This window comes from Eleginops maclovinus, chromosome 23 (genome assembly GCF_036324505.1).
Source record: "Eleginops maclovinus isolate JMC-PN-2008 ecotype Puerto Natales chromosome 23, JC_Emac_rtc_rv5, whole genome shotgun sequence".
In the NCBI taxonomy this organism is placed as follows: domain Eukaryota; kingdom Metazoa; phylum Chordata; class Actinopteri; order Perciformes; family Eleginopidae; genus Eleginops; species Eleginops maclovinus.
Window position 1 is genome coordinate 10,177,234 of NC_086371.1, and position 27,122 is coordinate 10,204,355.

General features: G+C 42.9%; 1 protein-coding gene across 13 annotated transcripts; it reads right to left on the reverse strand.

Moving 5' to 3' along the window:
- Positions 1-52: 52 nt before the first annotated feature.
- Positions 53-27,062, reverse strand: map7d3 (MAP7 domain containing 3). Of its 13 annotated transcripts, none has more exons than XM_063875807.1 (20): positions 26,930-27,062; positions 19,688-19,789; positions 19,282-19,362; positions 18,985-19,148; positions 18,628-18,736; positions 17,580-17,663; positions 16,766-16,873; positions 15,947-16,048; positions 15,521-15,619; positions 13,540-13,665; positions 11,450-11,592; positions 8,195-8,322; positions 7,865-8,085; positions 5,155-5,284; positions 4,778-5,063; positions 4,499-4,552; positions 4,299-4,419; positions 3,941-4,091; positions 2,975-3,267; positions 53-2,895 (listed from the first exon to the last, which is right to left on the reverse strand). In XM_063875807.1, the coding sequence occupies exons 1-20, from the start codon at positions 27,060-27,062 to the stop codon at positions 2,888-2,890; spliced, it is 2,643 nt and encodes an 880-aa protein (XP_063731877.1). In that variant the 3' UTR covers positions 53-2,887. The 13 variants fall into 13 exon arrangements, with proteins under 13 accessions (XP_063731877.1, XP_063731878.1, XP_063731879.1 ...); XM_063875808.1 differs by having other exon boundaries at positions 11,450-11,568; positions 26,930-27,044; XM_063875809.1 differs by lacking the exon at positions 17,580-17,663 and having other exon boundaries at positions 26,930-27,044.
- Between the last annotated feature and the right edge of the window lie 60 nt (positions 27,063-27,122).

Below are 27,122 nucleotides of genomic sequence, written 5' to 3' on the forward strand. Positions count from 1 at the left end.
TGTGAAATCTCTCATTTCTTTCAGAAAGACAATTAAAAACATGGCAAAGGAATATATTTGCAAGACTTTATTTGTTTTAAACAGTTTGTATCATCTCAGTACACTTTAGATATATTTACAGTACAAATCTTACTTGTGGACAGGGCGTTGTTAGTAAATCTTTCAGAGAAATATTCATATTCACGAAGTCGCCCTGGGTGGGGAGACTGATTGTCGCGGCCGAGGTAAGGACAAGCTTTCTTAGTTAACTGTGATACAATAAAGAGTAAGACTAAATCTCAATCTAAGGCACCGTTCTATCCTATTGTTAAAGACAACGTTGAGGACTTAAAGCAGTCGGCTCTGTACTCGAGCCCTCAAAGATGCAGCAGGACCTGGAGTAGACAAAATATGTGCCCAAGCAGCAGCAACCACGGCCCCCCCAACAGATGCTACCTGGGACTAGAAAAAGTGGTAGGAAAGGTTTGGGTGTGAGCAAGTTTTGGGATGAGACTTCTAAATGATCTGGGAAGCAACCAATTACTTTCTCTTTTCCTCCAGAACACCACACTCTCCTACGAGTCTGTACAGTAAAGCTACTCCTCAGCAAGTCTTCTCTAAACATAGCCAGTCTTTTGTGCAAAGAGTCTCGTGTTTTCTAAAAGAGTAATGGATGGCCAGAAAGCGGGCAGCTCGGAGAGACATGGTAAAGGATGCAGGACGGTTTATGGAGTCCGTTACATTCTTTGAGCTTATTAATCAAAGCTAAGATCTAAAGCCCCTAGTCCTTATGTACAACGGGATTTTAGTAAGCCAGCAGAGAACAAGGCAATAATAAAAGATCCTCCAAACCTTGTGCTTGGACTGTTCAAGCATAGGGAATTTCAAGATTTCATTACACTTCATGAGAAATCCAGGAGACACAGAAAACAAGTCTGACCCACGTCATGTTTTGCCTGCTGCTACAAAGATGAGTTAAGACCTGAGCTGATATGCCTACACTTTAACTATCCATCCACACGTCCTTTAACATCATATAAAATGTATTGTGCTGACATCAAAAGCATCATGAAGAAGCAGAACCACGACTCTGATCATGGGTCAGACATGCTGCTGAGGGCTGTAACAACTGGCCGTCAAAATGTCAACGTTAAGTCTCTGTGAGGCGAAGTTCAGAATCGGGGTTCAGGGATTTGGGGCTGAAAGCGCTAAAACATACACACAAATAAACACACGCTATATTTTCAGAAAAATATAGTGGGTCCCTACTTGGCCCCCTTGTTTTTTTCCAGCGCTCATGTGGAAGAGGGCTTTATGTAAGTTTTTCCCAGGCTGCCCAAACGTAAGCTGACAGCCCGTCACAGGGCAAGAGTCGTACAGAAACCTAAAGCACGTACACATGATCCACATCCTGACGCCACCTCCTCCTACACATGGCTTTGTTTGCCTAATACTGATTATATACACAACACAATAACACTTAAATATATGTAGAAATGTATTTTTTATATATAAACAAACAGCCAAATTATATTATTAAAAAAAATAATTGAAATGCATTTTGTCAGATGTAGCAGCTTGTGTTTTGGGGAATTTCAAAGGTTGGTTGAAAAAGGAGAAATAAATGCAAATGGTGAAGAAGCTGCACAGACAGAGGGATGGATGGGTGGATGGGTTGGAAAAAGCTCAAGTTAAAACCAGATAATTGAAAACCTGATTTGAAGTTTCAGATGAATATTCAGTAACAAACACATCTGAAGAAGCTCAGAGGTAGCCATGAATGAAACTAATGGACCTCTACTGCTAAGAGAGTAAGATGCCGTTATGGGAATTCAAGCAGGAGATGAGACTGAAATGTGATGCAACTCATATCTGATGTAAATTACAATGAAGTTATTAGTAAACATAGATTCTATATACATATGTAAAAATTAACAAAGCCTTAACGAACCCTAAGTGAGAAACTGCAGAAACTTCACTGAACAAAACAACCAAATTCACTACAGTGCAGCGAGTGAGCCTCAACACTACTCCGCTCGAAATGTAACAGATGGAGCTCCAGGCGCCCTCTAGTGGCCACAGAAGGAAACACACTGGGAGACAGAAAAATGGGGCTGAGGGGCAAAATGAAGTATGAACACAGGGTCTACTTCAAGTGTAAGCGCATGACAGACAGACTTAGCTGTGCATGAATGAGCTTCAGCGCAAGCAATTTAGTATATTATTCACAATTCAAAATCAGTCGTTGAGGAAAAATAGTAAGGCCATGTCGCTGGATCCTGCAAAGAGCAGCCGGTCAAGTAAATTTAGATGAATCACACATGAAACCTGGGATGCTATCCCCACCAAACCCCCGACAGAACAGACTGTATTAACCTTTTCCTCCTTTAAGTCACGCTGTTCAATTCACGCAGCCGAGCGTGCATGTGTCCTGGAATATTCTCATACAAGAGAAAAGAACAAAAAGACTAGACATAGGATAATAATTACAGTAACAACAAAGCCAAAATGAATAAATTACAATAAATGCACCCCTGACAAAGACAAAACTCTTAAAAAAAACATCATCAAATTTAGACACGACATAGAAAAAAACAAAAACTTGAGAACTAAACACAAGAGGAAGAGGAAAGAGACCTGAAGCGAGCACGTTAAAGGAATATTTGGAATTTCCCTGAAGCATAACGTTGTTTTATTTTAATATATATATATATCATTTTAATATATTTGTTTCCTCAGTGTGGGGTGCAAATGTAGCACTTGGGGTGGTCTTTCCGCTCCTCCTTGTGCTCCTCCCTCTGGAAGAGGAGAAAGAGGAGGAAGCTGTTTGGAACTTTTTTTTAAGGAGCTCAGCTGGACAGGAACTTTACGAGTGCAACAGAGAGGCTTCTGAGCGGCGGCTGCAGCATCAAATCTCTGCAGAGAGAGGAGGAGAGGATTACTTTAGGAAGAGTTGATCAAAGAGTAAACACTCCCAACAGGTGGATGTCCTCACCTGACAGGGCTTCTATTGGTTGATTAGAGGAATGCAGGGGGTTGACGGGGGTTCCCTTTTCCTCGAAGGCCACCCTGGTCCCGTCTGAGCTCCCGTCGCAGCTGATCAGGACCTGGTTACAGTCCTCTGCCTGGATCAGGGGCCGAGTTTTGGAGTGGACGTTGAGGTCAATGAGCTCCTCAAAGCTCCACTGGTTGGATTTACCGTTAAGACCTGAGACTAAGCCCACCTTGGCGGAGTCCTGCTCGTTCAGGAACTCCGAGCCCTCCACGAGGCGGCCCTTAGGAACGGGACTGGAGAGGGCAGGGAGGAAGAGGTGAGAGGTTAGAGGGGAGTCAGCAAAAAGGAATCTCGCCTTTCTTTCTTTGTAGTCCCAGAGTGTGTTTAGTGCCCACCCCCCCCCTTTGTAAAAGCATCCTTGGGTATATGAAAGGCACTATGTAAATGCAAGTAATTAATATCATTATTAATAAAAGGAAAGGGCTGGAATAATTATCTAGCCAATCAGAGAAAATCTTATTCCACTGAACTAATACTAATTACTACTTCACACACACAACCGTATAGCCTAAATACAAACATAAAAAGCAGTACCCCATATTAATTCTAACCTAACTATTTTACACTGAAAACATTTAATCATCTCAAACAGTCTGAAACCCAACCAGCGTGCAGCTGGCTTTATTCATGAGATTCTGGATAATAGAAAGCTGTCACAAGGGGATCCTATTTTAAAACAAAAACCTCGGGCTATTTTGACAAAGCTTATTGGAATATGCCAACTGATACGTACACGCTATCCTTCCATAGTGACGCACGAGTGTGACCTTTTAATATCCACTGAAGTATTTAAAGAGAATCCATTAATGAAGCACCTGCTGTTCTTTGTTTTTGAGTCAACACTGTCAGCAACCCTCAGAGCTTTCCGAGAGTCTCATTTTTTCATTGTCTCGTCTCTACTCTTACCTCACTGCCTGAGTCTCGTCTGTGCTTATGCCGTTGTTATTCTCCTTGTCGTCCGTCTCTGGTTTCCCGTTCACGCTGCCTAGCGGCGCCTCCCGCTGTGCCGCCGACTCCCCGCAGGACCGCTCGCACTCAGCTTGGTCATCTTCCTGGCCTACGATGTTCGAGAGAGGAAACAGAATGGGATGAGTCATAAGTCATGTTGAGTTTTATGTAAATGGGCTGTTTATGTAAGAATTCAAACAAACCCAGAGAGGAAGACACACCTTCCTTCTCAGAGGTGAGGTACACTTTCAGAATGGCAGTGATACATAGCCTAATATCCTGAAATTGAAACCAGTGTGGAAGCCTGAAGACTTACTCTGGGTTTCACAGTTTATCTGATCCTCTTCCTCATCTCCGTCATCCTCATCTCTCTCTTCATCTTCGTCATCATCATCATCCTCATCATCCTCCTGTTTATCGTCATCTCCTGCCTCACCCTATGAAGGAGACACAAAGACTGCTCAGCATCCACTCAGAGAAGGCTTCCCTCTGCTGGCTGGATGAACGTGCGCTCACCTTCAGGTCGCTCTGTTCCCCCTTCCTGGTTCTTTTCATTATCTCTTCGATCCTCTGAAATGGAACAAAGAACATATTACTTGTAAATTTTATTGATCTCATGTGGAAACACTATGGATGCAGGATATGGATTTGTTTCATCCAGTACAGATGATTACATGCTTCTCATGGCCAATTCTGGCAGAAGAGATCCTGTCATGAAGAGACCAACCAGGTGAATAATGTAATGAAATGTAAACGTTAATGCCTGAGTTTAGGACTCATCTGTCCGGTCCATACCTTCTTCCTCTCCATGCGCTCCTGCTGGTTCTTCTGCATGATGCGGTCTCTCTCCTGACGGACCATCTCGGCCTCCACCAGGGCTTTAGCCTCGGCCTCCTCCCGCTCCTTCTGCAGCTCAGCCTGTTTCACCGCCTCCTCTTCTGCCAGTCTCACCCGATCCTCCTCAGCTAGGCGAGCATCTTCCTCGTCTTTAATTTTCTTCTCCTCTGCAAGTTTCTTCTCCTCCTCCAGGCGGATCAGACGAGCCTCCTCGGCTAAACGCATCTCCTCTTCCTTTCTCACCCTGGTAAGAGACAGCAGTTAGTAAGAATATTATAACAAATAAACAGAGGGCAGAAGTTACTGAACTGACTAGACAATTCCAATAATCTTACTTCTCCTCTTCCTCCCTCTGTAACCTGAGCTGCTCCTCTTTCTCTTTCTGCTCTCGCATCAATCTTCGGTTCTCGGCCAGGATCTTTGCTGCCTCTGCAGCAGAGTTGGTGCCTGTCGAGCCTTTAGAGTCTGACGAGACAGAAGAAGAAAATATGTCACCCAATTCTCACCAGAGAGAGAGAGAAGGATAATAGAGAGCATCCACATGATTCTGAGCTGTGTGACTTCCACATGATCTCTGAGCTCTTTGAAAGAGGGTTTACAGACACATAGACGAGCAACCTGATAGTACATACAATGAGAAGAAATAATGTGTTCGAGATTTTGCCATTAAATATCACTTATTTCTTTGAGTATATTAGTCTATTGTAGGCAACCTTATACATTATAAAACACAATTGTATAGCCTGAGGCAAGGACAGTGTTGTTTTCGAGATGTTCGGTGTTTGTGTTTATGTCAGAGAGAGAGAGAGAGGGAGAGAGGGTGGACTAATGCATGCATATTTCTGTTAGTTATCTATGAAAACTTCACCAAAGCCGCCTGTCTTGTGCTCAAAGGCTGTGTAGGCAATGTTGAAAAGGGATGAGCAGAATGCCAGATGTGGATATTGTGATTTCTATCTGATTTTACTTCCTAAGTCAAGTATTTCATTTGGTTGATACATCAAATCCAACATGTGATTTGGTCCAATAAAAGCATTTGATGATATCAAATAACCTATCACTTATGCATTTCCTTTCCATTAACATAAACGTGCAAACCCAAACTGTGCCATCTTTCTTAGGCACAGCTGACAGCTGTCTTTGCCGGCTGCATGTCATTTTAAAAACGTTATTATGCTATTTTATTTTGCAGAACACGGTTGTCTCCAGGAGGGGGCAGCAGCAAACACCCCTGATCCCTAACAGGATGTGACTCCAGCTGGAACTTAACAGGCCCCCTACTCTGCTGAGATTTAGTGCAAACTGAGCTGCAGCCACGTCAGTTTGGCAGCACACACACACCTCCATTGAAACAGACGATAACACTCTATCATCTTCAACCAAATCAGACGGCTTCGTTAAGCAGTATTTATCCATGATAACAGATTTTTCTTTTCTTCTGCTCAAAGTCAAGGTGCTGCGTTCCGCACTACTGATAAGATAGACAGAGAGGAAGAATTCAAAAAGGAACAAGGAAGCACTCATTATTCTGGTTTCAGTGCCTGTGGGTAAGTTACCTCCCATTAAGGGAAAAAAGAGAAATGCAATAATGTTGAAAACGGGAAAAGAGCAATATTTTTTCTGCAGATTTAACAGTTTGGTTTACTAAAACATCTCCTTTCTTATTTATAGAAAATGTGCAAACTATTTATTAATACAATATTTTGTAACCCAAACCCTCCCACTGCAAGTTATTTTTGATCCAATAGTTCCTGCCATTTTATTTCCTCCTTTTAATTCATTTTCCACCCCACTTCAGCAAGAATAATTTAAAGTTGGGATTGGGATTTTTTTTAAATAAAACTATTAATAAATCAGTATCTATTTACAAGAATGTCAAATGGGGCGTTCCCCTGCCTGCCCCCTCCTACTGACTACATGGTGCAAGAGAAGAGGAGGGGTCTAACTGTAAGGACAAGAGCTCTATGAGATCCAAAAACAATAAGACTCTGATTGAGGTAGCAAATCTTTTAAAGGCTGTTCCTCGACACCTATTTAAGATATGCATGTGATAAAAAGTGCAAGCTTTAGGTCTTCCTCCTCTTGCACTGAAGTACTTCCCCTTTAACAACATGATGTGTGTTACGAGTGTGTGTGTGGTGTGTGTGTGTGTGTGTGTGTGTGTGTGTGTCTGTGTGTGTGTGTGTGTGTGTGTGTGTGTGTGTGTGAAACGTAAAACCATCATGCTGCACTTGTGTAAATTTGGTTAAAGAAAACAACGAAATATGAGACTGAACACGCCCGGCCGATGGTGCATCTCTAATGTAAAGATATCTGAATAAAGAGGTCAACATATACAGTACCTGACTTGGACCCATCTTAGATAGATAGAATCGGAGGATGAAACCCTCTTTATTTGTCACATACATGCACACAGCAGAGCACACAGTGAAATTGGTCCTCCGCATTTAACCCATCCTAGTACTAGGAGCAGTGGGCAGCTATTGTGCAACGCAATGGGAGCAATGGGGAGGGGGGTGTGGAGGTGTCCGGTGCCTTGCTCAAGGGCACCACAGCAGGGCCTAGGAGGTGAGGGACCTCTGCAAGTAGCAGTCCACTTTCCATATTTCAAGTCTGTTTGGGGACTTGAACCGGCGACCCTACGATTCCCAGTCCAAGCCCCTACTGACTGAGCCACTGCTGGACATCTTGGGAGTCTAAGTGGGTTTGGACCTGTGGCTACTAACCACAGTGACATATAAATAGAGTAAAGATGAAAAAGGTGTCTTGCTGGGTCTCTTCCCTCCCAGAAATTGACAGCATGTCTCGATGCACCGGCGCAAACATCCTGGTTGCCAGAAGAAATATCAGCCTTAGCAAATATTGGTACTGACTTATTAAAGTCTGTCAGCTGACCGTGGTTGTTAAGTCCTTATATGGACCTGTCATACATGGTTAGTACTGATTGAAAAATAAGGTATGGTTTGACTACATTACAGAACAAGTACATTTTTATAGTACAATAAGGAAGTTAAAGTGTGAAAGGTATTCTTATCAATTGCTCACCATCTTTGTCTTTGGTCTTGCTGGACTCAGAGGGCAGTGGAGAGACAGCCAGGACAGGACACATATCCTTGGACTTCGAGTCCCTCTTTCGCAAGGTGGGGGGCCCTGTTGGAGTGAGGGCTGGTTTCTGGATAGGTGGAGGTTTGGCTGACGAAGACTGGGGGGATGGGGGACGCTGTTTCATTGCACCTGGAGAGGGCGGGCGTGTCTTGGAATTTTGCCTGTAAGAAAACAGTGTGAGTTGTTTGTAATGAAATCCAGAGGAAGAGCTGCATCCAAACTCAGAACACCTAAACTATCGATAAAGCTGGTTTGGAGAAGTAGTCTTACTTGGATACAGGGGAGGGGGTCCTCTTTGGGGCCGGGTTGGGGGCTGGGGATGGTGAACGGTTGCGTCCCAGGGTAGAAGATGGGGAGGCGGGACGTTGCCCTCCAGGTGATGTAAACTGCTTGTCCTTCTGTGGTTCCACAGAGACGGGACAATAGTGAGGAAATCATTCATATCAATCCCTGGACAATGCTACTAACTCACATCTAATCCTTACAAACACCTTTACCTATTTTCATTTTAAATATAAACGTTATTGTGTCAACAAACATGTTGTAAATCACGCAATCAAAAAAGTGGCCGCAATTTAAGGAAAGCAATTTGGTTTTTTTTGCAGATTACTGAGCTTCAGAAAGGTATGGCTGGAAACAAAGTATGAACAGAGTATGAGTATTACTGTTATAAGTAAAGCCGTCTTAAAACTCACAGCCTTAATGTGAACATAAAATGCAAACACTTGAACCAAACGGTGGTTTTCCTGCTCAGATTGGACCATTTAAAGATTGTCAGAGACCGAAACAGCTCTTTGGGGCAGTGATATGGAAGTACAGAAATACTGTAAAGGTTTTTCTTATTTATCCTATTATTCATCTTAAGATCTTATGTTGAACTTGGGACCCCAAAACAGGTCCACCCCCAAAGGTTAGCTGGTTAATTCAACTTAACTATAATTTTCGGTTTAAACAGGTTGAGTAACAGAACAGCAACTCACAGTTGCTCAAGAAAATACACACAAAAAAAAGGGTGCCTGTAATTACTATTGTAAGTATCAATAGAAAGAACATGGGTCATTTCATTCTGTATAAATCCGCCCCCCCCAGGTTTGACTAGCTTTGAACAGTGACACAATGCTGTTGTGAAGGAGCTGTGGATCAGGTTTAATTCATCTATTTTTAATGCTCATGTGCTATGTTGGTCACCGTAAACATGATGCCAGAGAGCACAGCAAGGTCAACCATGTGACACCCAGAGAGGAAAATATACAGCGCTGTCCCGGCCAAGTCTTCGGTACTGAGCGTTCAGACCAGGTATTAACATACGTCTGTACACTAATGCATCGTGGGTCACATTGTATCAACTCCTGCTCTAATAAGTTACAAAAAAAAGATCTGATGTCACAGAAACCACAGAGAGAGAATCTGCTTCTGATAATCATAGCTCCTGTGATGTGTCAGGGTTTTTACTATTCAGTGCTCAGCAGTAACTGACACCCGGCCGCCTGCTCTTATCCCTGTGGCTCTTTGCAGCTAAAATATCTTTTTAGTTTCTTAATGCAAACAGGAATGAGGTATGTATTTATTCTCAACCCCAAGTGGTAACGGGATAAATCCAATAATGTGCGATGGGAACTGCAAAAAAATGTAAAAGCCAGGTCTGAACAGGAGGGAAATGTAATAAATCGCCCCACCTCTATAATAGAGTTTATAACACAGCTTAACAATCAAAGTCTTGGAAAGATAACCTGGACAATAAACAGGCAATTGGTGCACAGTTTATAACTGGGAGTCAGGGACAAGAATATCATTTCCTTTCATTTCAATATGGCATTGGAGCCAGAACTAATTTCGAAGACTAACACAGCAGTAACTTCACCATAACAAACCCCGAATAATATCCTTTCATAAGAACAAAATGGATAAGAGGAAGCATGCAGCAGACCTACATAGTTCATTTTTGCACCATCATTGTTGTTTTCTAATACACCTTTTGAAGTACCCCAGCAGCCTAACTCAGTGTGTCAGAGTCAGCTGTGAATTCCAGTGATCTGCACAGCAGTTTGTGGGTGTGGAGGAGAAAAGACAATGAAATGGTGAGGAAAGGCCTCAGAGTCAGGGTGGGTCTGCTTTTCATGGTCTGATCTGTTTATAATCCGGCCACTGTGGATCCCTTTGTCTCATGGGATGACAATGAGGCCCTTCACAGCCACAGAGGGAAACAATAAGGCTAGAGAGAGAGGAGAGAGAGAGAGAGCGAGAGAGAGAGAGAGCCAGGCACTACAGGCCACAAAGTGAGAACATCTGAGACCTCACCTATGATCAATGTTAGGCAGGAGTGACGTTACAAGTTTAACAACATTTGCCCGTAGCTTGGTGGTAGTGTTTTCGTCTGAACCAATTATCTCTGTCACTCATCAAGGAGTGTTGTATCGCATTTTTTTGCCTATAATCAGTGAGTGACGTCACTGGCAAACACACAGCGTTTCTGTATGAGGCCGACACCACATGTCGATTCTTGGGCCGAGGCCTACGACAGCCCTCCTGAAGGTAAAGCAGACACATTGATGTAGCTCAGCTGGGGGGGAGCTTAAACCGAGTTAAGCTTTATTTAAAGAAGAGTAACTCAGAGTAAATTCCCCTGTGTAAAGTAGTATTGGTAAGCAGGATAACATTTTGGCAATATACAAACAAGTTTCTATTTTTGATTGACCCGCAAAGATCAAACAGCAGGAACGGGAGCAACATTTCCCTATTGTTCTCATCTTGCAGAAATGCTTTGACAGGCAAATGAGGCCGGATATGTGCATATAAATCAGAGTCTTTGGTGCCATCGGCTTATTTCACCGAGCAATGTCATTTCAATTCAAGAAAGCATGCCCTTGTTGTCACTATGCAAGACATCTGTGCTGTCTCAGGGTGTCTCTCTCAGCTGCTAGCAACAATTAAATAAAGTGTCAACTACTAAAAGAAAAATGTATAGTCTATCCATAGGTTCCAAGTCAAATTCAACAACCTTCTGATGCAAAGCACGTATTAAACCCCAGCCATTACCTTGTACTGTACAATTCTCAAAGTTGTGTTACGTTGTTTTGCAGACTTTCCAACACGTGCTAACTAGATTGAGTTTATACAACTTGTGATTACAGTGATACTACGCTCATATCATATAAAGCCAGATAACTCCATCAGTAAATGAAAACTGACTGAGTGACAAAGGATTGTAAAATAAATAAATATTAGTTTTTGCTGTAATTGTTATAGGAAATTAGTTTGCTGCAGTTAAAATACAAATTACATTGTAATTACACACACACGTATGCTAAGTACATAGCAGCATAACTATTAGCATAGTTAATAAAGATATATTTATGTCAAGGATGATATAACCAGCTTATGGAGACGGGCAGAGGGAGCACTTTCAGGAAGTCACAACAATCAGCAGAGAAAGCTTTCCATTTAGTCAATAACAACATCGCACAATTCAATGATTGTTCATAGGCCGGTGGTAGAGTTCACATTAGCATGAAGAGGTGTTCTCACCATGGAAGGGTCGAGGGCTCCGTCGGCCGACACCGAGGTGGTCATGCCGCTCTTCTGCCGGTCAATGCTGCGACTGCGTACGGGGCCCCCCCGCGGTGGGTGCAGGGGACTGGCAGAGGCTGAGCGAGGACACAGGTGACACTCTGGTAAAGGACACAGTCATCGCAGGACCAGAGAAGCACAGCCAATGGGAGGCGTGAAAAGCGGTCGAGTTGGGAGGCAAAGCAGCAAAGAGCCAAAGAGAAGAAACATGAAGGGAGTGGAGGGTAATAGAGAGGAAGGGAGAAGAAGGGAGGGCAGATGTATTTGAAAGAATGAGTGTTTTATTAAAGGGGACAAGAGCACAAAAAAAGGCGGTTTGTTAGAAATAGCACATCAGGCAGGCAACAGTTCTTTGAAGATTACAGGAGACATGAGGAGCAGAGAGCAACAGTCTCACAAAAACCCCAGACACTCCCAGCCCCTGAACACACTACAGCACAGCACACACTACACAAAACTTAACACCAACACAGTACCACAAACACACATCACACAGATTCATTAGTACACTAAACACACAATGAATATTGATAGTGTTGTGTTCTGTTAAAGTCACTAAAACTTTGAGTATTTTGCGGTCTTAGAATTCTTCCTGCCATAATACTAAAATTCTCCAAACTTAAAATTTGACATTGAATGCTACATTTGTGGTAGCAGGACAAAACCGTCTCTGCACTGCTTTACAGTTACTACAAAATTCAGAAACTGAGCAGTATGTAAACACGAGCGACTGGTGTACAATGTAGACACGGTGCTGTTAAAATGGCTGTCCTTACCACGAGTTTAGTGTCTCCTGTATTTAGCAAGGAGAGTAAAGACTGTTGTCCGCTGGCTATGAGCTTGCTGTGTCAGATTGAGGGATTAGCCGTGATAATCCTGGACCTGGAGAACACTCCCTGCCACAGCCTGTTCACAAATGTGTTTTGTAATTCACTGATTGCGAACTGAGCAGCTATGAAATTGAACCTACCATGGGCTACGAACGCTGCCTCTAATGTGATGTGTCATCTCTCTACTGGGGTTATACTTAGCAGGAGATCTATAGCTGCTAATGGGTTTGTAATGGCTGGTCAATAAACACAACAGCCTAAAACCATCACTGGAAATACAGTAGCAGCTTTGAAGCGAGTCAGTGCTTTACAGTATGCTACTGTCCATCTTTTAATAAAAGTGAACAAGAAAAAAAGCAGCATTCATCAGTGTGTGTCAGGAGGTTCATAGCAGATGCCTATGCTGTTATGGCTGCTCAACCGCTGCCATATCTAAAGTAGACCCCTCTCATTGTAACACATAAAGAATAACATGTAAGGCATGCAAGTCATCATGGGATGGTAAACTTCAGTATATACTATAGAATCTCAGCACCAAATCCATTGCCAGGATTGGGATGTATTGAATTTGATCAGTGTGACTTCAAGCCCTCATATTTAATGGCTTATGCTAGCTATTGCAATTCCAGCAACGTGTATTGGAGTCTCCCAGCGCTCTAGTCTCGGTACCGGAACACACGCAACAGCACCATAGTCTCACTCTGACGTAACAAGAACGAACAGGTAAGCAGCTTAGAGCAAATCTCCCAGCATGGACCCGGAGGCTCCTCAGCTGCAGAGAAATGCTCCCAGCCGAGTCAGACCTGCTCTGCTCAGCTCAGCACACAACAGCCAATTGTGTCCGATCTGAGAATGCATGTGAGCTGGACCTGTGTGTGTGTGTGTGTGTGTCAATATTTACTGTGTAACTATGCTCTCTCACATGATTGTGCTTTGCTGCAAATAACAACCATACATATAGCATAAACAGCTGATTGTTTAAAGTGGCGACTTTAACAAACAGGGAGCAGCGACTTCTTTAACTCCACCACCAAGAACAAACCATTTGAATGATCTTTACAAAGCAGGAGGATCTACAGCAGCACAATGTATGGGGAATGAGTTTGGATGTAGTGAAGTGATACTGGGATGATTTTCTACTGATACAATGATGCAAGTAGGGAGGACCGGGGTCTTTGTCTAGCCATCCTTTCTCTTCGCCAGGGTCTCCTAGGTTACCTGGAGCATTTGTTCCTTCAGCTGACAGGGCGGCGGCGCTCTTGCTCCTAGCTAGTGAGGCCTGGGTGGGGGTGAGCAGGCGACTAAGGACCCCTCCGTCCACAGTGCCGACCGCTGCCTTGCGAGCTACACGGCCGAAAAAAATCACCCGGAAAAAAAAGAGAGAACAAAGAGGCCAAGAAGGAAAGAGTGGATGAGAATGGAGGATGAAAGTAAAACAAAAGAGGGAGGGAAGGGGTCAATTAAGTTTGTAAAATTCACCACGTGATTTAACCAACAGGAAAGAATCAACATTTAGAACCAAAGGTTGCGTCTCAATAATCTTACATGGGCTCCTTATCAGGTTAACTTTCAGTGATATTCAATAACATCAGGAGAGAAAAAGGACGCCATGGAAGAGTGCTGAGACACAACCAAGAATGATTGTTTCTTAACTGAAGATCAGTTTACAGTAGTCAGATAATAAGGTCAAATCAAAGGTCCTTTAAGGTTGAGGGAGGTGTGCTGATGGGGAAAAAACAGTTTATTAGTGAACTTCAAAGAGTCATTAGAGGAATCCTATAGGGTAGGGAGAAGTGAAAAAAACCTCAAAGTGACTGTGGCCAGGCAAGAGTTCTTTTAGCTTCTGCTGGGCAAACATTTCCATATTTAACATTTAAAAAAAGGTGCCAAAATTGATTAAGATAAGGAGGCTGATTTCAATGGTCAGCACATTATGAAAGAAGGGTGGAGGACATTGATTTCACAGCAGAAACAAAGAGGTCTTGCTTCCATGAAATGAAAGAATTAGCAATTCCCCATTGAGGCCGTCGCTGCTACGTTAACTACAAAGCAGATATTATACGAGACGAGTTAAAAGTGTTGATGGGATGATTTTGCCACATGTCCCTGAATGTTATCTCTTTGAAAAGGAGTCACACACACTTCCCTTTGGAGCCCCTCACAGAGAAGACATCTGCTGCAGACAGACTCGTTTGTTAGCTGCTGAGAGCTAGCCCTTGGAGATTGGCAGCACAGCAAGATGCTTTGGTACTCACAGTCTGGGTTATTAGTCTGAGCTAAGGTTATAACGAGATGAACGTGTTATCTTTGAGAGGTTTTCGGTTACATAACGTAAAGAAGTGTTTATTTTTTTTAGATTACAAGTATTAAATGAATGATTTTAGCGTGTTGTATTAATGTCTAGGTTAATCACACCAAACAAACATGTATACGAAACATGAACATTTAAAATTTGATCGTCTGCACGAATGTTGACACAGCTATAGAACAAACAAAAGCATGGGTGGTTAATGGTTATGCACAGACTGCAGCGAGCTGCTGTGGTTATTTTTGTGCTCTGGGGGTGCAATGGTGGGATGGCACTGACAAACACCACGCTGGAGCACGAGCCTAGAGACTGAAATGTGACGTCATCTTGGAGGGAGAAAACAATCAACACTTTGTGACAACACAACAATTCACTGTGTTAGCGCAGACACAGTACAACAAAACCATTCCTGGGTAAAACAATAAAAAAGGTTAAAAGAAAAAGATAATCTGTCAGTGAGAAACATGGCACAGTCAGGCACGGTGCGGGATCTGGTAGGTTCAATCAGCAGAAAGGTTAAGGCAAACGTAGTGTTCCCAGTAAATCACAGACACAGTTTAGAGAGGCTTAGCAGCTGCCTTAGGATAATTCAGCAGTCAGTGAGCAAGGCTTAATTGGAAGAGAACATAGATAGAAAGAAGAGAACACATAGAGAGTTGGCCCGTTTATATGGACAGATAAAGCCGATGACACTGAAAAAAAGCCACGTGTTATCCCCAAAACCTCTTAGTAGCCGACAGTGCTGATGAAGTTTTAAAATCCGAGCAAAATTCAGAGTGAGCAAGCTGTGAACATGATAGCAACATGCTTGTTATTTAAAAAAGGGTTGCCTGAGTGATGCAGATAGTGGCGTTAGTAAAAAAACGTTTGCCGATTGTTCATGCTAGCCACCTTGATTATCCGTTGTCCCCTTATCAGGCTTGGCAGGAGTCTGTGCTCTGCCCGCACTTACTCGTGAGAGGGAGGAACTTCTCTTCTTGAGGGAACGGCCTACGGAAATGAGAGTGGAGTTACAGCCGAGCAGGCACTGGAAGGAGTCCACAAGGAATCCCCAAAGACAGTTTACTAGTCATGTGCACTTCATTTGGCCTTATGCGAGCCACCAGGCTAGGGCAAACAGCAGCTGACAGGAAGTGTGAGTAGATAACACACAGGAGAGTGACACCTTCCTGAGAATAATTATGTACCCAGTTGTAGTAATAACAGTGTGTAATGCATTAGCATGTAAGAAGTCAGCCTGCTATGTAGATGTCATAGCTGTGACAAAGCTTAGGTTTTCAAAATCATAGTGTTGGATGGAGAGGGAATTGTTTGCACCTGTCTGTTCCACCTGAAGCTTTTTGCTGTCGTCCTTACTGGCCTGAGCAGCATTGCCATTGTTAGGCAACCGGTTACATGACGAACTCCTCTGCTTAACACCTGGGAGACAATGATGAAACACCCCATGGTGAATTTACAAAGCGCAGTCTGGTGAATGGAAAAAAGTATCTTGGACTTCTTAAAAAATATTTTTCGAAGGCCTAGAAAAAGAAAAGCTGAAATAATAAGATGAGAGTAATAGAGAATCAACAATACCAGAAGACAGAAATGGAACTGGCAGCCCAGAGAAGTTGTAGAGAAATATCAATCAGCTGATCGTGTTGATTGCTTAGGAACACTGTGACTTCTTTACCCCTGTGAGCACTTTTGTGAATGAATCATTTGCTGGTGCTCGGAAACCCTTCTGATTCGGAAAGTTTGATTCAATGCCTTATAGAGGTGCATTTAGAATGGATCTAGAAGGCAAGTTATACTCGTCATTAGCAGGAACCAGAGACAGAGAGTCCGTCAGAGCTTCAGTGAGCCTGTGTGTAAAGTCCTGGACATAGAGAGTACAAGAATCAGAGATCGCTCCAGGATTAACAGCTGGAGGAGAAAGTGGGTTTATTCTAGATAATCTACAGTGCGTCACCTGGTACAAGTTAACCATTAGAAACCTGGATGATAATAAGTCTGTTTGGACCCAGATCTGTTGGTTAAGAGACAGCACAGGAGGGCAGGGAGTGTAGGAGTTCAGCCAGAGGAAGGGAGGGAGGGAAGGAGCAATTGAGGAAGGGAGGGAAGGAGAGGGAAGGAGAGGGAAAAGAGGAGACTTACTTTTGTCGGGAGATTTTATAAGGGTGGCAGAGGAGGAGGAGAGGCGTTTACTGATGCCCGGCTCGGACATCTGTTTCAGGTTCATGGTGGATGTGGAGCGCTTGTCAACTACGAGGGAGGAGGAGAGACAGACAAGGGAGGAGGGGTTTACACTCGAGGTTGGCCAATGGAGGAGGGCACTTGGTTGCACACATGGGAGAACAAGGGCCTGCAAGATCCTAATAACGGGATATCTGCGGTTTCATCACTATTCCTCAGATAAAAAACACATAAAAGCTACAAACCCTGATAGACTGTCCCCACTTACCCATCCATCTAATGTGCTGCTAACGCACATTCAGTGGTGAATATATTGACAAATATCATGTTCAACATGAGAATGTACCTTTTTGAGAAACCATAACAAAGTTGTTGCGGTTCTAAAGCAAAGCACTGTGGTTAGTGGACGACAAACACGTATACAGAGCATCACCAACAGGATGCCAGAGAATCCAGAGTTGATATTAGTCCTGTTTCTGTGTGCCGTTAGATTGGGCTTCCATGCAAAGTCGCCCGTGTGAGCCGGAGGTGCTTGACAGTGTGAGTAAGTGAAAACCTAAAGCTTCACTTTAAGCTTTTCACCCAAAGAAAAGGCACATTCAGAACACAGCCCCCCCCCCCAATATGAAACTGTTAGTGAAAAGCTGCCAGTTAGACCGCAGGTGGGGGGTTTGTGGGGTGGGGCTGTGGAAAGCATAGTATGTCACCAAGATATCTAGATTGCCAGTGCATGCTGTGTTGCTACATCGGTGAGCGTATTATCAACAAACAAAACCTTGTCGACTCCTTGGAGGCTTTTCTGGCGAGGCGGGGGAGATAACTATAGTTACTGGAGAGGAGGCACCGGCATCAGAGTCTCCTGCGGGGAAAAACAGCTCTCAGAGAAGAGCCATAAAACACACGACGCAGAGGCACATCCTTCAAACAAGAGAGAGACAAGAGGGCTGTCCTGGCTGGCAACCATCAGCCTTATCCTGACACCCGATGCTTAATCACAAGATACACTGTCCTGAGGATTTACCAACGAGTCCTTGGTTAGTACCTCAACAACATAAACAAAATGTCATTTAAATTACACCATGTACGTCAGAGTTACTAAAGTTCTTCACATTTCTGTAATGCCCGACAGAGTGATTAAGTCTTCACATGCAGGCAGTGTGAGAGTTTGACGGACTAATAACATTTATCCTTTACATTATATCTTCAGATCTCAGTGAACACATTGGATTGTGCTTCACTGAATGACAAAACAAGGTGCATACCTGCTGACAGTACTGCTAGATATATTATCAATTTGAGGGTTGACTTAATTAGATTGTTTAGAAATCCCCTTTAACAGTCTGATTAGGGATTCTCTTTGCCGCTTCGGGATTCAGATTTGAAGTTTTTAATTTGAAAAGTAAATCAAGAAATAATGCTCGACTGATAACGTCAAAAAAACATAGTTGTGTGAATATGGCATCAAGTTACTCTTGGTGAATCACAGTAATAAAGACACAGTCACCTCTCTGTATTTGTGAAGAAAGAACATAAAGTACTTTGCCTAAGATGATAACATTCGGCCAAGTGTCATACCAGAAAACTGCTGAGGGTGTTTGGCATCAGTTGCTGGCAAAAAAAGTAGCTGTTAACTGCCTTTATGTGTCGTGACTGGATTGAATTGAATCTTTGATCAAACATAATCACATTACCAACGTGGCGACTTTCATGTCTAGCGGTGAGGACATTTTGAGGTATCCTAACTCTTTAACGCAACGCAGCAAGGGAAGGGAAACAGAGTAGAAAGGGGTGGACTTTTAAACGGGTGAAGGAAGTGCCTCTACCTGTCCGTCCATCCGAGTCGGACAGTCCCCCCCAGGACCATCGTTTCTGTCTCTGCTCCACACGCTGACTGCGCTCCAAAGTCCGTCGCATCACTGCCTCATAGTGCTCCTGCAGCATTACAGGGAGGAGATGTTTATCATTTATTTACAGCAGAGCAATACAGACCCTTAAGTGCAGAGGACTTAATGTCATAAGCACAATACATATTATGCGTAGTTGTTCTGTTTTGCCTTTAACACTGTGCTTATTCAGATTAGTTTCCTCTCTTTTAAAAAAATATATATAAAGGAAACACTGCATCCACAAGAGTCAAATCAGCTGGGCAACAATAAGCCCTGCTGTGAGATGGCAGCTACCTTTTCCTCTTCCTGTTTCTGCTTCCTCTTCTCCTCCACAGCCAATCTTTTCTGCTCCTCCTTTCTTTTCTGTTCGTCAAGCTTTTTCTGTCGCTCCTCCATCTGACGCTCCACTTGCATCTTGGCCTTGCGCTCCCGCTCCATGATCTGAGAGTCTCGCAAAACTGATCACACACAATTTGTGCATACATGCAGGAAAGAAAGACACTTATTATAGAATGCTTTCTAAAGCTAAGGCTTAAATCATTTCAAACAGGAAGTGAGAGCCCATAGCTGATAGTCGGATAGCCGTCTCACCCTGTTGTTTCTCTGCCTCCTCTCGCCTCTCTTTTGCCACTCGCAGCCGGTCGTCTATTCTAAGCGCAGCACCGTCAATGACTGCAAACACATACATGTATTCATGTGGTGAAAAGGAGTAGAACATATCAGCAAGGTATATTCAGAAGACAAAAGAGAGAATTAGAAAGCAGCGTGGCGTTACAGTGGCTCTGAATCAGGAAGCAGGTGTGTGCTCGTGACTGTCATTGTTGCTACAGTAATAAGATAATGGCTAAGCTTCGCCTGCAGTAAGCTACACTGACAGGGCGCTGGAAGTGGATTGTGTTGCACCTAATGGTTCAGATTATGGAACACAATAGAGCGATGACAGGGCAGTATCTGTGGGAACCAATCTGTTTCTGTGTCACGACGTGGTGTCATTTACCTGGCCTGCTCCCCTGAGGTTTAGCTGGAGCGTTGGTTGTAGGTCCTGGGCTGCTATCTGCCAGGCTACGCCGCTCCTCGCCTTGGGCCTGTGCAGCTGCAGCTGTGTAGGAAACACACATACATTCACAGTTTAAATGTAGAGAACTACAGTCACATCGTATGTTGTCTTGCAAAGCTGGGATATCAAATAATATCTAGTGAACAGCATTTCTTTGGGTTCTCCTTCAACATGCAATCAGCCACTTTGTTCTCAAGAGGAATGCTCGTTCTAGACAGATTCAACGGATTTGAAACTACAGAACAATCCAGCTATTCAGTCGTCTGACATAACCCCCCGCTCATGGTCAACCCTGTAGCCAGCTATACACTGCTTTCTGTGACCAGCTTGGAGGGATGGGCTGCTGAGACAAACATGTCTGGAATCAAACCCCTTGTGAGCTTCCCGGTATACGGCTAATACGCCGGGGGTGCACAACTTACACATAACGACTCCAATTTCCAGTAATCCTGTGAAGCTTGCAGCAGGTTTCTTTTATTTTGCATTTTATAGACTTCATGTTGCTTTAATATATTACCCAAACACTACGGTTCAGTTTCACATGCAGGCCCAGGTTACAGACATGCCGTTATGGGAGCAAGAATGAACTCTCCCACCCGGACCAACAGAGAGTCACCAGCACAGTCAGACCTATTAACAGGAAACTCTTGATTAGGAGATACAGGGGCGAGGAGGAAGGACACAGCGAGGAAATGATTAAGCTTTATGTGTCCTGGTATCAGCCTTTTCTCCAGTCTCTTTCCTACGTTGTCGGTGTGTGTTCAGCATTACAGAACTGCTGACAGAGACACTGAACGCTCACTCATGTGATATTCACACTGATGAAAACTTCTGAGGTTGTAAAGCCTTCACAATCTCCATGACTAACATAACACTCTAATGTTATAACCAATACAAATTATAATTAAAATGTGCATACAATAAAACAAATTCAACTGTTGATGATTGTTATTATCATTATAATTATGTAACTGTGTCTTCAAAGTTTAAGCCTATTTATTGTACTATAAATACCATGTAGTACTTCACTTAATGTATGTTTGCGGTTATTAAAGCACGGCCAGACAGAAAGTTCAATAGTGTTTTATTTTATTGGTCAAATAGTTTATAGATTTGTTATCTTCACGGTCAAATTGTATATTTTCTACTCTCGAATGCTGTTTTATTTCTATTTTGAGATGTTCCAATTTTAGAAGTGTTGATTTCTGCTCTTTTATTTGTACTTATGTGCAATGCCTTGTTTTTTGTGCTGCTGCAACAACAACATATTCCCAATTTGGGATCAATAAAGTACATCTTATCTTAAGCTACTGAATCGCACTGCAATCAAAACAATAAACCTTAAACAATGATAGTTAAGACTTGCTGGAACGAAGCCTACAATTGTGATCCGTCGTAGTGCATACCGTTTCTAGAAACCGCTCTACAACAGACAAACACACCAGTGTATTGAATCACTTGGATAAAGAACATCAAACATTATGGTCATTGATAACCAAGATTTGATTTGTAAACATGATTAAAACCATATTGATTCGTCGGCTTGAGCGCCACAGTGACTAAATTAACCTTAAAGCCCTGAGTGCTGCCTCTCCCTCATCCCTCGGAGGAGAGACGAGATCATTTCCATTGCTTGTAACATGATTTGCTGAGTCATGATTCGCCTCAAAACAGGCTATACCCGCACTCACAACGACAACGTTTTATTTTATCTCCAACACAAAGTAGCCACACATCAGGTCAGCTCTACAGTGAAATGGTGTTTGGGTAAAGGAAAATGTATCTTGCAATATCAATATATATTTTGTGATATAACTCTGATAGTAGAGATATTGTCTCACACGATTATTGTCACCTGCCCCACCCATACATGAAGACAACATTAGGATGCTGCTAGTGCAAACTAAAGCTCCTCTGCTCCTTCACATCAAAATCTTCCATCAGCATACCGAAGGAAGGCTTTTCTTTACAAAGCAACTTCAGGAAGTGCGGCAATTGTCAGTGAACGGAATGGTTGCATGGAGATGAATAGTTCAAATGAGAACACCTTTCACCGTGGTGTCCACAGCGTATGGAAAACACTCATGCTGGGCCCACCACAGGCGATGAGAATGGTTTCTCAGTGTACAGTGTGGTGAGCATGTCCTATCTGTATGGAAATGTACTCTGCACTCTTCTACTTTGCTCTCTGGAAAGCAGACAAGAAAGTGGACAAAAAGTCTGATAGGATAAAAGAAGAGATAACATTTGTTCAATATCAAATATGCCTTGTTTGCTCCTTTAAACCAAACAAGATTTAATGCAGACTAAAGAAATAAGAATCTGCTTCAATCATTTTGAGACTCATTAAGTCTTGCACACTTTTTTTTAACCAAAATCTCCCCTGAAGTATCCGTAACAAACCATGTATCAGAGGTCAGTAACCATGCACTGGTTATCTGTGTTCTGCAGCAGCATCGATGCTCTCCAGTTAAAGAAGCTCAAGAGGGTCAAAGTCTGCAGCTAGCGCCCTGTAGAAGTCTTCTTCTCAGACTTCTTTTTTCACTCACTTGTTAGAAGTAGACCATAAAGAATGCACCAGGTTTAAAAGCAAGCCTTTTATTTAGCATGGTATCACACTTTCTGTTTAGCAGACTGTTTGTTAGCACATGGATTTTGGAACGTTGTTTTAAACTGCTATTAACCTTCAGTCGAGGCACTGTGGGCTAAAGGTGCTGATCAATCTATATGTATGGTACGAATGATCCACAAAATTAGAACAAATTTATTTCTACATAAAAATGTAAATTGATGCTAAGCTGTTGTATCTCTACGGCTCAGGGGCCTGGTTTGCAGGAGACTGTGGAGGATCGTGTCCCAGTGTTTTCCTGAACCTTTCCTGTTACTCTCAAGCTTCATATAAAAGGCAAAAGAAATACAATAAATAAATGCCAGACCCCCTGTTGCATGGTAACTGTTGCTAAGTGATGCACTGAGCAGCTCAGGGTGGATGAAGAGCTCTCAGCCAGCCATGCTTAATCCTGACACAAGGTAGACATGGAATCTGTAAGGAGATGATTCATAGCTAAATAAACAGAGAACATGTCGGTGAAGCCTTCTCATCAGACTAATGTGTCGCCTTACACGCAACAATTACTGAGTTGGGCTGTACAATCATTCATGACATGATGCAGATATAATGAATCTCTGAAGGTGCAGCTCAAACTCAATACTGTAAACAATGAAAGAACACAAATATTAAGCTTCAACGGTAAGATCTTCTCACAGTAGAGGACATTAGAGGTCAGCGAAAGCAGAGAGGAAAGCGAAACGGAGCGAAGCTTTAGGCTAACTGAATTTCTGAGAGCCACAGAGGACGTCCCTGCCCAGTGAATTTACTGTCCAATTCCAGGGCAAAAAAAGAACCAGGTCAGAAACAAGAGCTTGATCTGACCCAAAAAACAAACTCCCAATGCACACATTCACGTGTTGCTTCAAATACTTGAATGAGAGAAGAGATCCTGTTTACCAACAAACCACAAGAGAGCCAGGTGTGATCATAGAAATAGAAAGAGCCAATCAGAGGAGCTGTCTTTAATCACTCCGTCATCACTATGGAGATTTGCACACATTATCATAAATCATTGCTGCTGCATTGACAGACCCAGCTACCCTTTAACAAGTTAGAGGGACAAAACCCACGAGTAATTAACCTGGCACTCATTATGGCCTGGCTGATCGATGGTGTTATATAGAGCTACATCATCTGTTGTTGAGGATAGTAGGCAGAAGGGTTTGGCGACAATCAAGTTAAAAATCCAATATGCAGGGGCTGGAGTTTTCAATAATCATGTGATCGGCGAAACAACCATGTGGTTCAATTTAATGCATTTAGGTTATGATAAATACATCCTTTTGGTAAAATGCAGCACAGTGAATATGAATTTCTATAGCTAAATTGAGACTAGTTACAACATCATCCAGCAGTTGTAGGTAGTAGGAGACTAGGAGATGCCCACAACCCCTGGGAACAATGTGAGTGTCGCACACAGGCCTATACATATTGATTTGATGTGGTTCAGCCTTCAGGCTTCTGAGTTATTATGTCGGCAGTAAAGACCACCGGGGGGGGGGGGGAGGCTGTGTGATGACCCAGCTCTGCAGTCCAGAAAAAAACACTTAACAGGAAACAGGGCAGCCTACAATCCTTCATAACACTTCTGGTCAAATGCTAACACTGCTCAAATGCTAGTTCTCTAAATAAGAAGATTCACTTGGACATCATTTGGCCGGCTCTGTCTCACAGACAATGTTGGTAATGTTGGTAAGCAAGAGAGGGTTGGACTGTGTTCTGTCCCTCTTCTGCAGCCTTCAATGAGCCCGGCTGCTCAGGACAAGTAAGAAGCTTCTGCACAGGAAGTGCTTAATGCAAGGGGCGGACCGACATTTGACACAAAGTCCTCAAAGTACATCCAACCAATCATTATAACAGCTTAATTCAATCACCAAAACAAAACTTTCTTTTACCTGGTTAATTTTGTACCAAATCTCAGTGAACCCTGCAAGGCTTAACACTTGGGTTCACAAAAAAAAAAAAAAAAAAAAAATCCTTCCCGGCTATCTATGGCATAGAGAGCTTCCCATCGCTGGCTCAAGATTTCAGGTCCTCAGATAACACTGCTGATACACGCTCACACGTGCACTCGCATGCACGACACACCAGATCTTCTATGGGATTACAGAGGACGTGTTCATGCAAAGGTAAGCCATGGCTATTTGCAGGACTGGCAGGATAATGATGACACATCCCAGTTCGCTGAGGAGTCTCCTCTTCCGGCTGGACCACATTCCCATGTGGCGAGATGGGCATTAAGAGGATGGGATGGTACAAATGCATTATTAATCCAGTTATTGCTTAGTTTTTAAGCTCTAATTTCTAAAAAGAAGGCGCTTAGGCCGAGAACTTTCTGTGCATTTCTTTTTAGTTTTATGAATGTTCTTATTAGGCAAAGGTGGTCTTCTCTATTAAAACATCACACTACAGATATATCTCAAACATTTTAAGTATTTTGGATGTATTATGTTCTTCCCAAGACCCAGACTGTGAATAGACTTTAATAGTATTTTACACCTGTAATTATTTAACAATTTAGAACCAAAAGGGATGAACCAAACATCCTACATACTGTTACACAATACAGAATTGAAACAACCCTTTACAACACGCCTTAATAACAGTTGTTGTCTTTGTTTACAAAGGATCAAAAAGAAAATACAACTATTGGAAAATTTGGAGCTGATTGCAAAAGGGAATTTACCCCAAACCCCAAATCCTCAGGAAAGGCAGGCCGGGAAGTTGTGAATGTGCATGCAGGAACAAACCTATTCTGCCGTCAGACTGCCCTTTAGTTAAAGGCTATACAAAGTAATATGTTTTGCTATTCAAATCTTTGGTGTGCGCACACATACTGTAACGCATCCCGTCATTACATTTAAAATATTAAAATAAGATAGAGAACATGCACTAGAACAGCAAAGCTAAATGGATAGATCCACGAAACCAAACAATGAAAATGAGGCTGATCCATTTACTCCTTTGGTTAAATCTGACCAGTTCAGAAATACTTGTCATGCTTTTAATTCTGCAGCAGCAATAGCTGAGCCAGGATCCGGATAGCCTTGCTTGCAGTGTGATCTGCTTCTATAATAACAGGGTAGATTTTAACCTTGCTCACATTCTTGTGGAAATGCACATGAGCTAAATTCTTGGCATTATTATATTATTGTCAGTCCTCTGCTGACTGAAGGCCGAGCAAAAACACATCCTTTTATTCCTCACAGTGCGAGAATTCCTACATCTCACATCACTCTTAAAGTGGTGGATATTTTCATAAAACCACAGGACTGGGTGGGTGTAAATTCCAAATTGAAAGAGCTGAATGGAAAAGTTAAGGGAAACAGGAAGAATATGGACAAAATACACTCCAGCCAGGAGTAAAACATGCCTACACCCACACTGGGTATGCAGAAAACTCCCTTTTGCCCTAAAACACAAAAAGAAAACAGTGAACCCAACTGCAGCTCGGGTCATAACAAACTGTGCATTCATGCCCACAGATACAGACACAGTACACATCCATGTCTGCGTCTGGAAGGGGCCAGCAATGGCATGGATGAGAAGCATTGATAGCCTTTACTGCTGGAGCTGGCCCATAAAGTAGTATTTACAAAAAAAAAAGCAATGTGCCTTTTGCTTAACAGAGCTGTTATAGCGCTGCTGGTCCAACCGAATCTCCTTCATTATCACTTAATCTCAAAAAAAGCAGCTATGCAGACTTATTCTCTTATCAAGAGCTGCGTGTCTGACACTGCTGAGTGTTGAGCTTTATCTCAAATTCAGGTCAGACATTGTTATAGTTTCCCTCCCTGGAGAGTGGAGGGGGTTATGCCATATGTCAACAAATAAGCATAACTGTCCACTAGACATAGTGGAGAAAATACCGTTTTTGGTAAGACAAGAGGAGTTTTGAGAAGGAAGATACTGGCTATAAAAAGTGTCTCCTGTAGGCATCTTTTCCCATCGCTGTCAACTTTAACGTGCACAGAGACGCGCTTCCTGAACTCTTCCTGATAGGGTTAGCAGATGATCACTTTTGACAATAATCCCCAAGTGATGCGCAGCGTTATCTAACCTGCTGGAGAATGGCAATTCAAACGCAGTTAGCTTCGTTTACAAAGCACTAAAAGTGTGTCCATCTTGTCTCACTTCTTCACACATCTGTACTTTGTCAGAAAACGAGATTAAAATGCGGTAAAACAAAGCTAAAGCACAGCTAGTTGAGCTAGGCGCCAGACAAGTCGTGATATGTCAACCGGCTTTCAAAACCTGCTACTAAAATAACGTCACAACTTTAGCTAACGTTAGCTACAAGTTACGTGCATAAACTTTTCTAGGAGCTTTACCACATATCAGCTCATATAGATTAAACAAATGTAACTTATTGAGAAGAAGTTGCATATTTCTCCGCATCCATTGTCAGCAGATACCGGACAGCGAGCTAACGTTACTAGCCTAGTTTCGTTACAACTCGTTCAAACACACCGGTTAGCGGCCGCAGCGATACACAAACAGTAAACACTGTTCACTAAAGTGTAAGACACAACTAGGTCAAATATAACCACCACTGCCAAGATGTTTCTTACCCATTTGAGCTCGCAAGCCTTTGAGAGTCGTAGTACCCTCCGCCATTTCTATGAAGTTTTCCTTCTCTGTTTTTTCTAAAGCAGGGGCGCGTAACACATCGCAGCGGGTAGGACAGCACGGGGACGTGGACATCAGAGACAGGCCGAGAGATGTCTCACTCTGACCGGTTCACGGAAACCAACAACTCAGTGG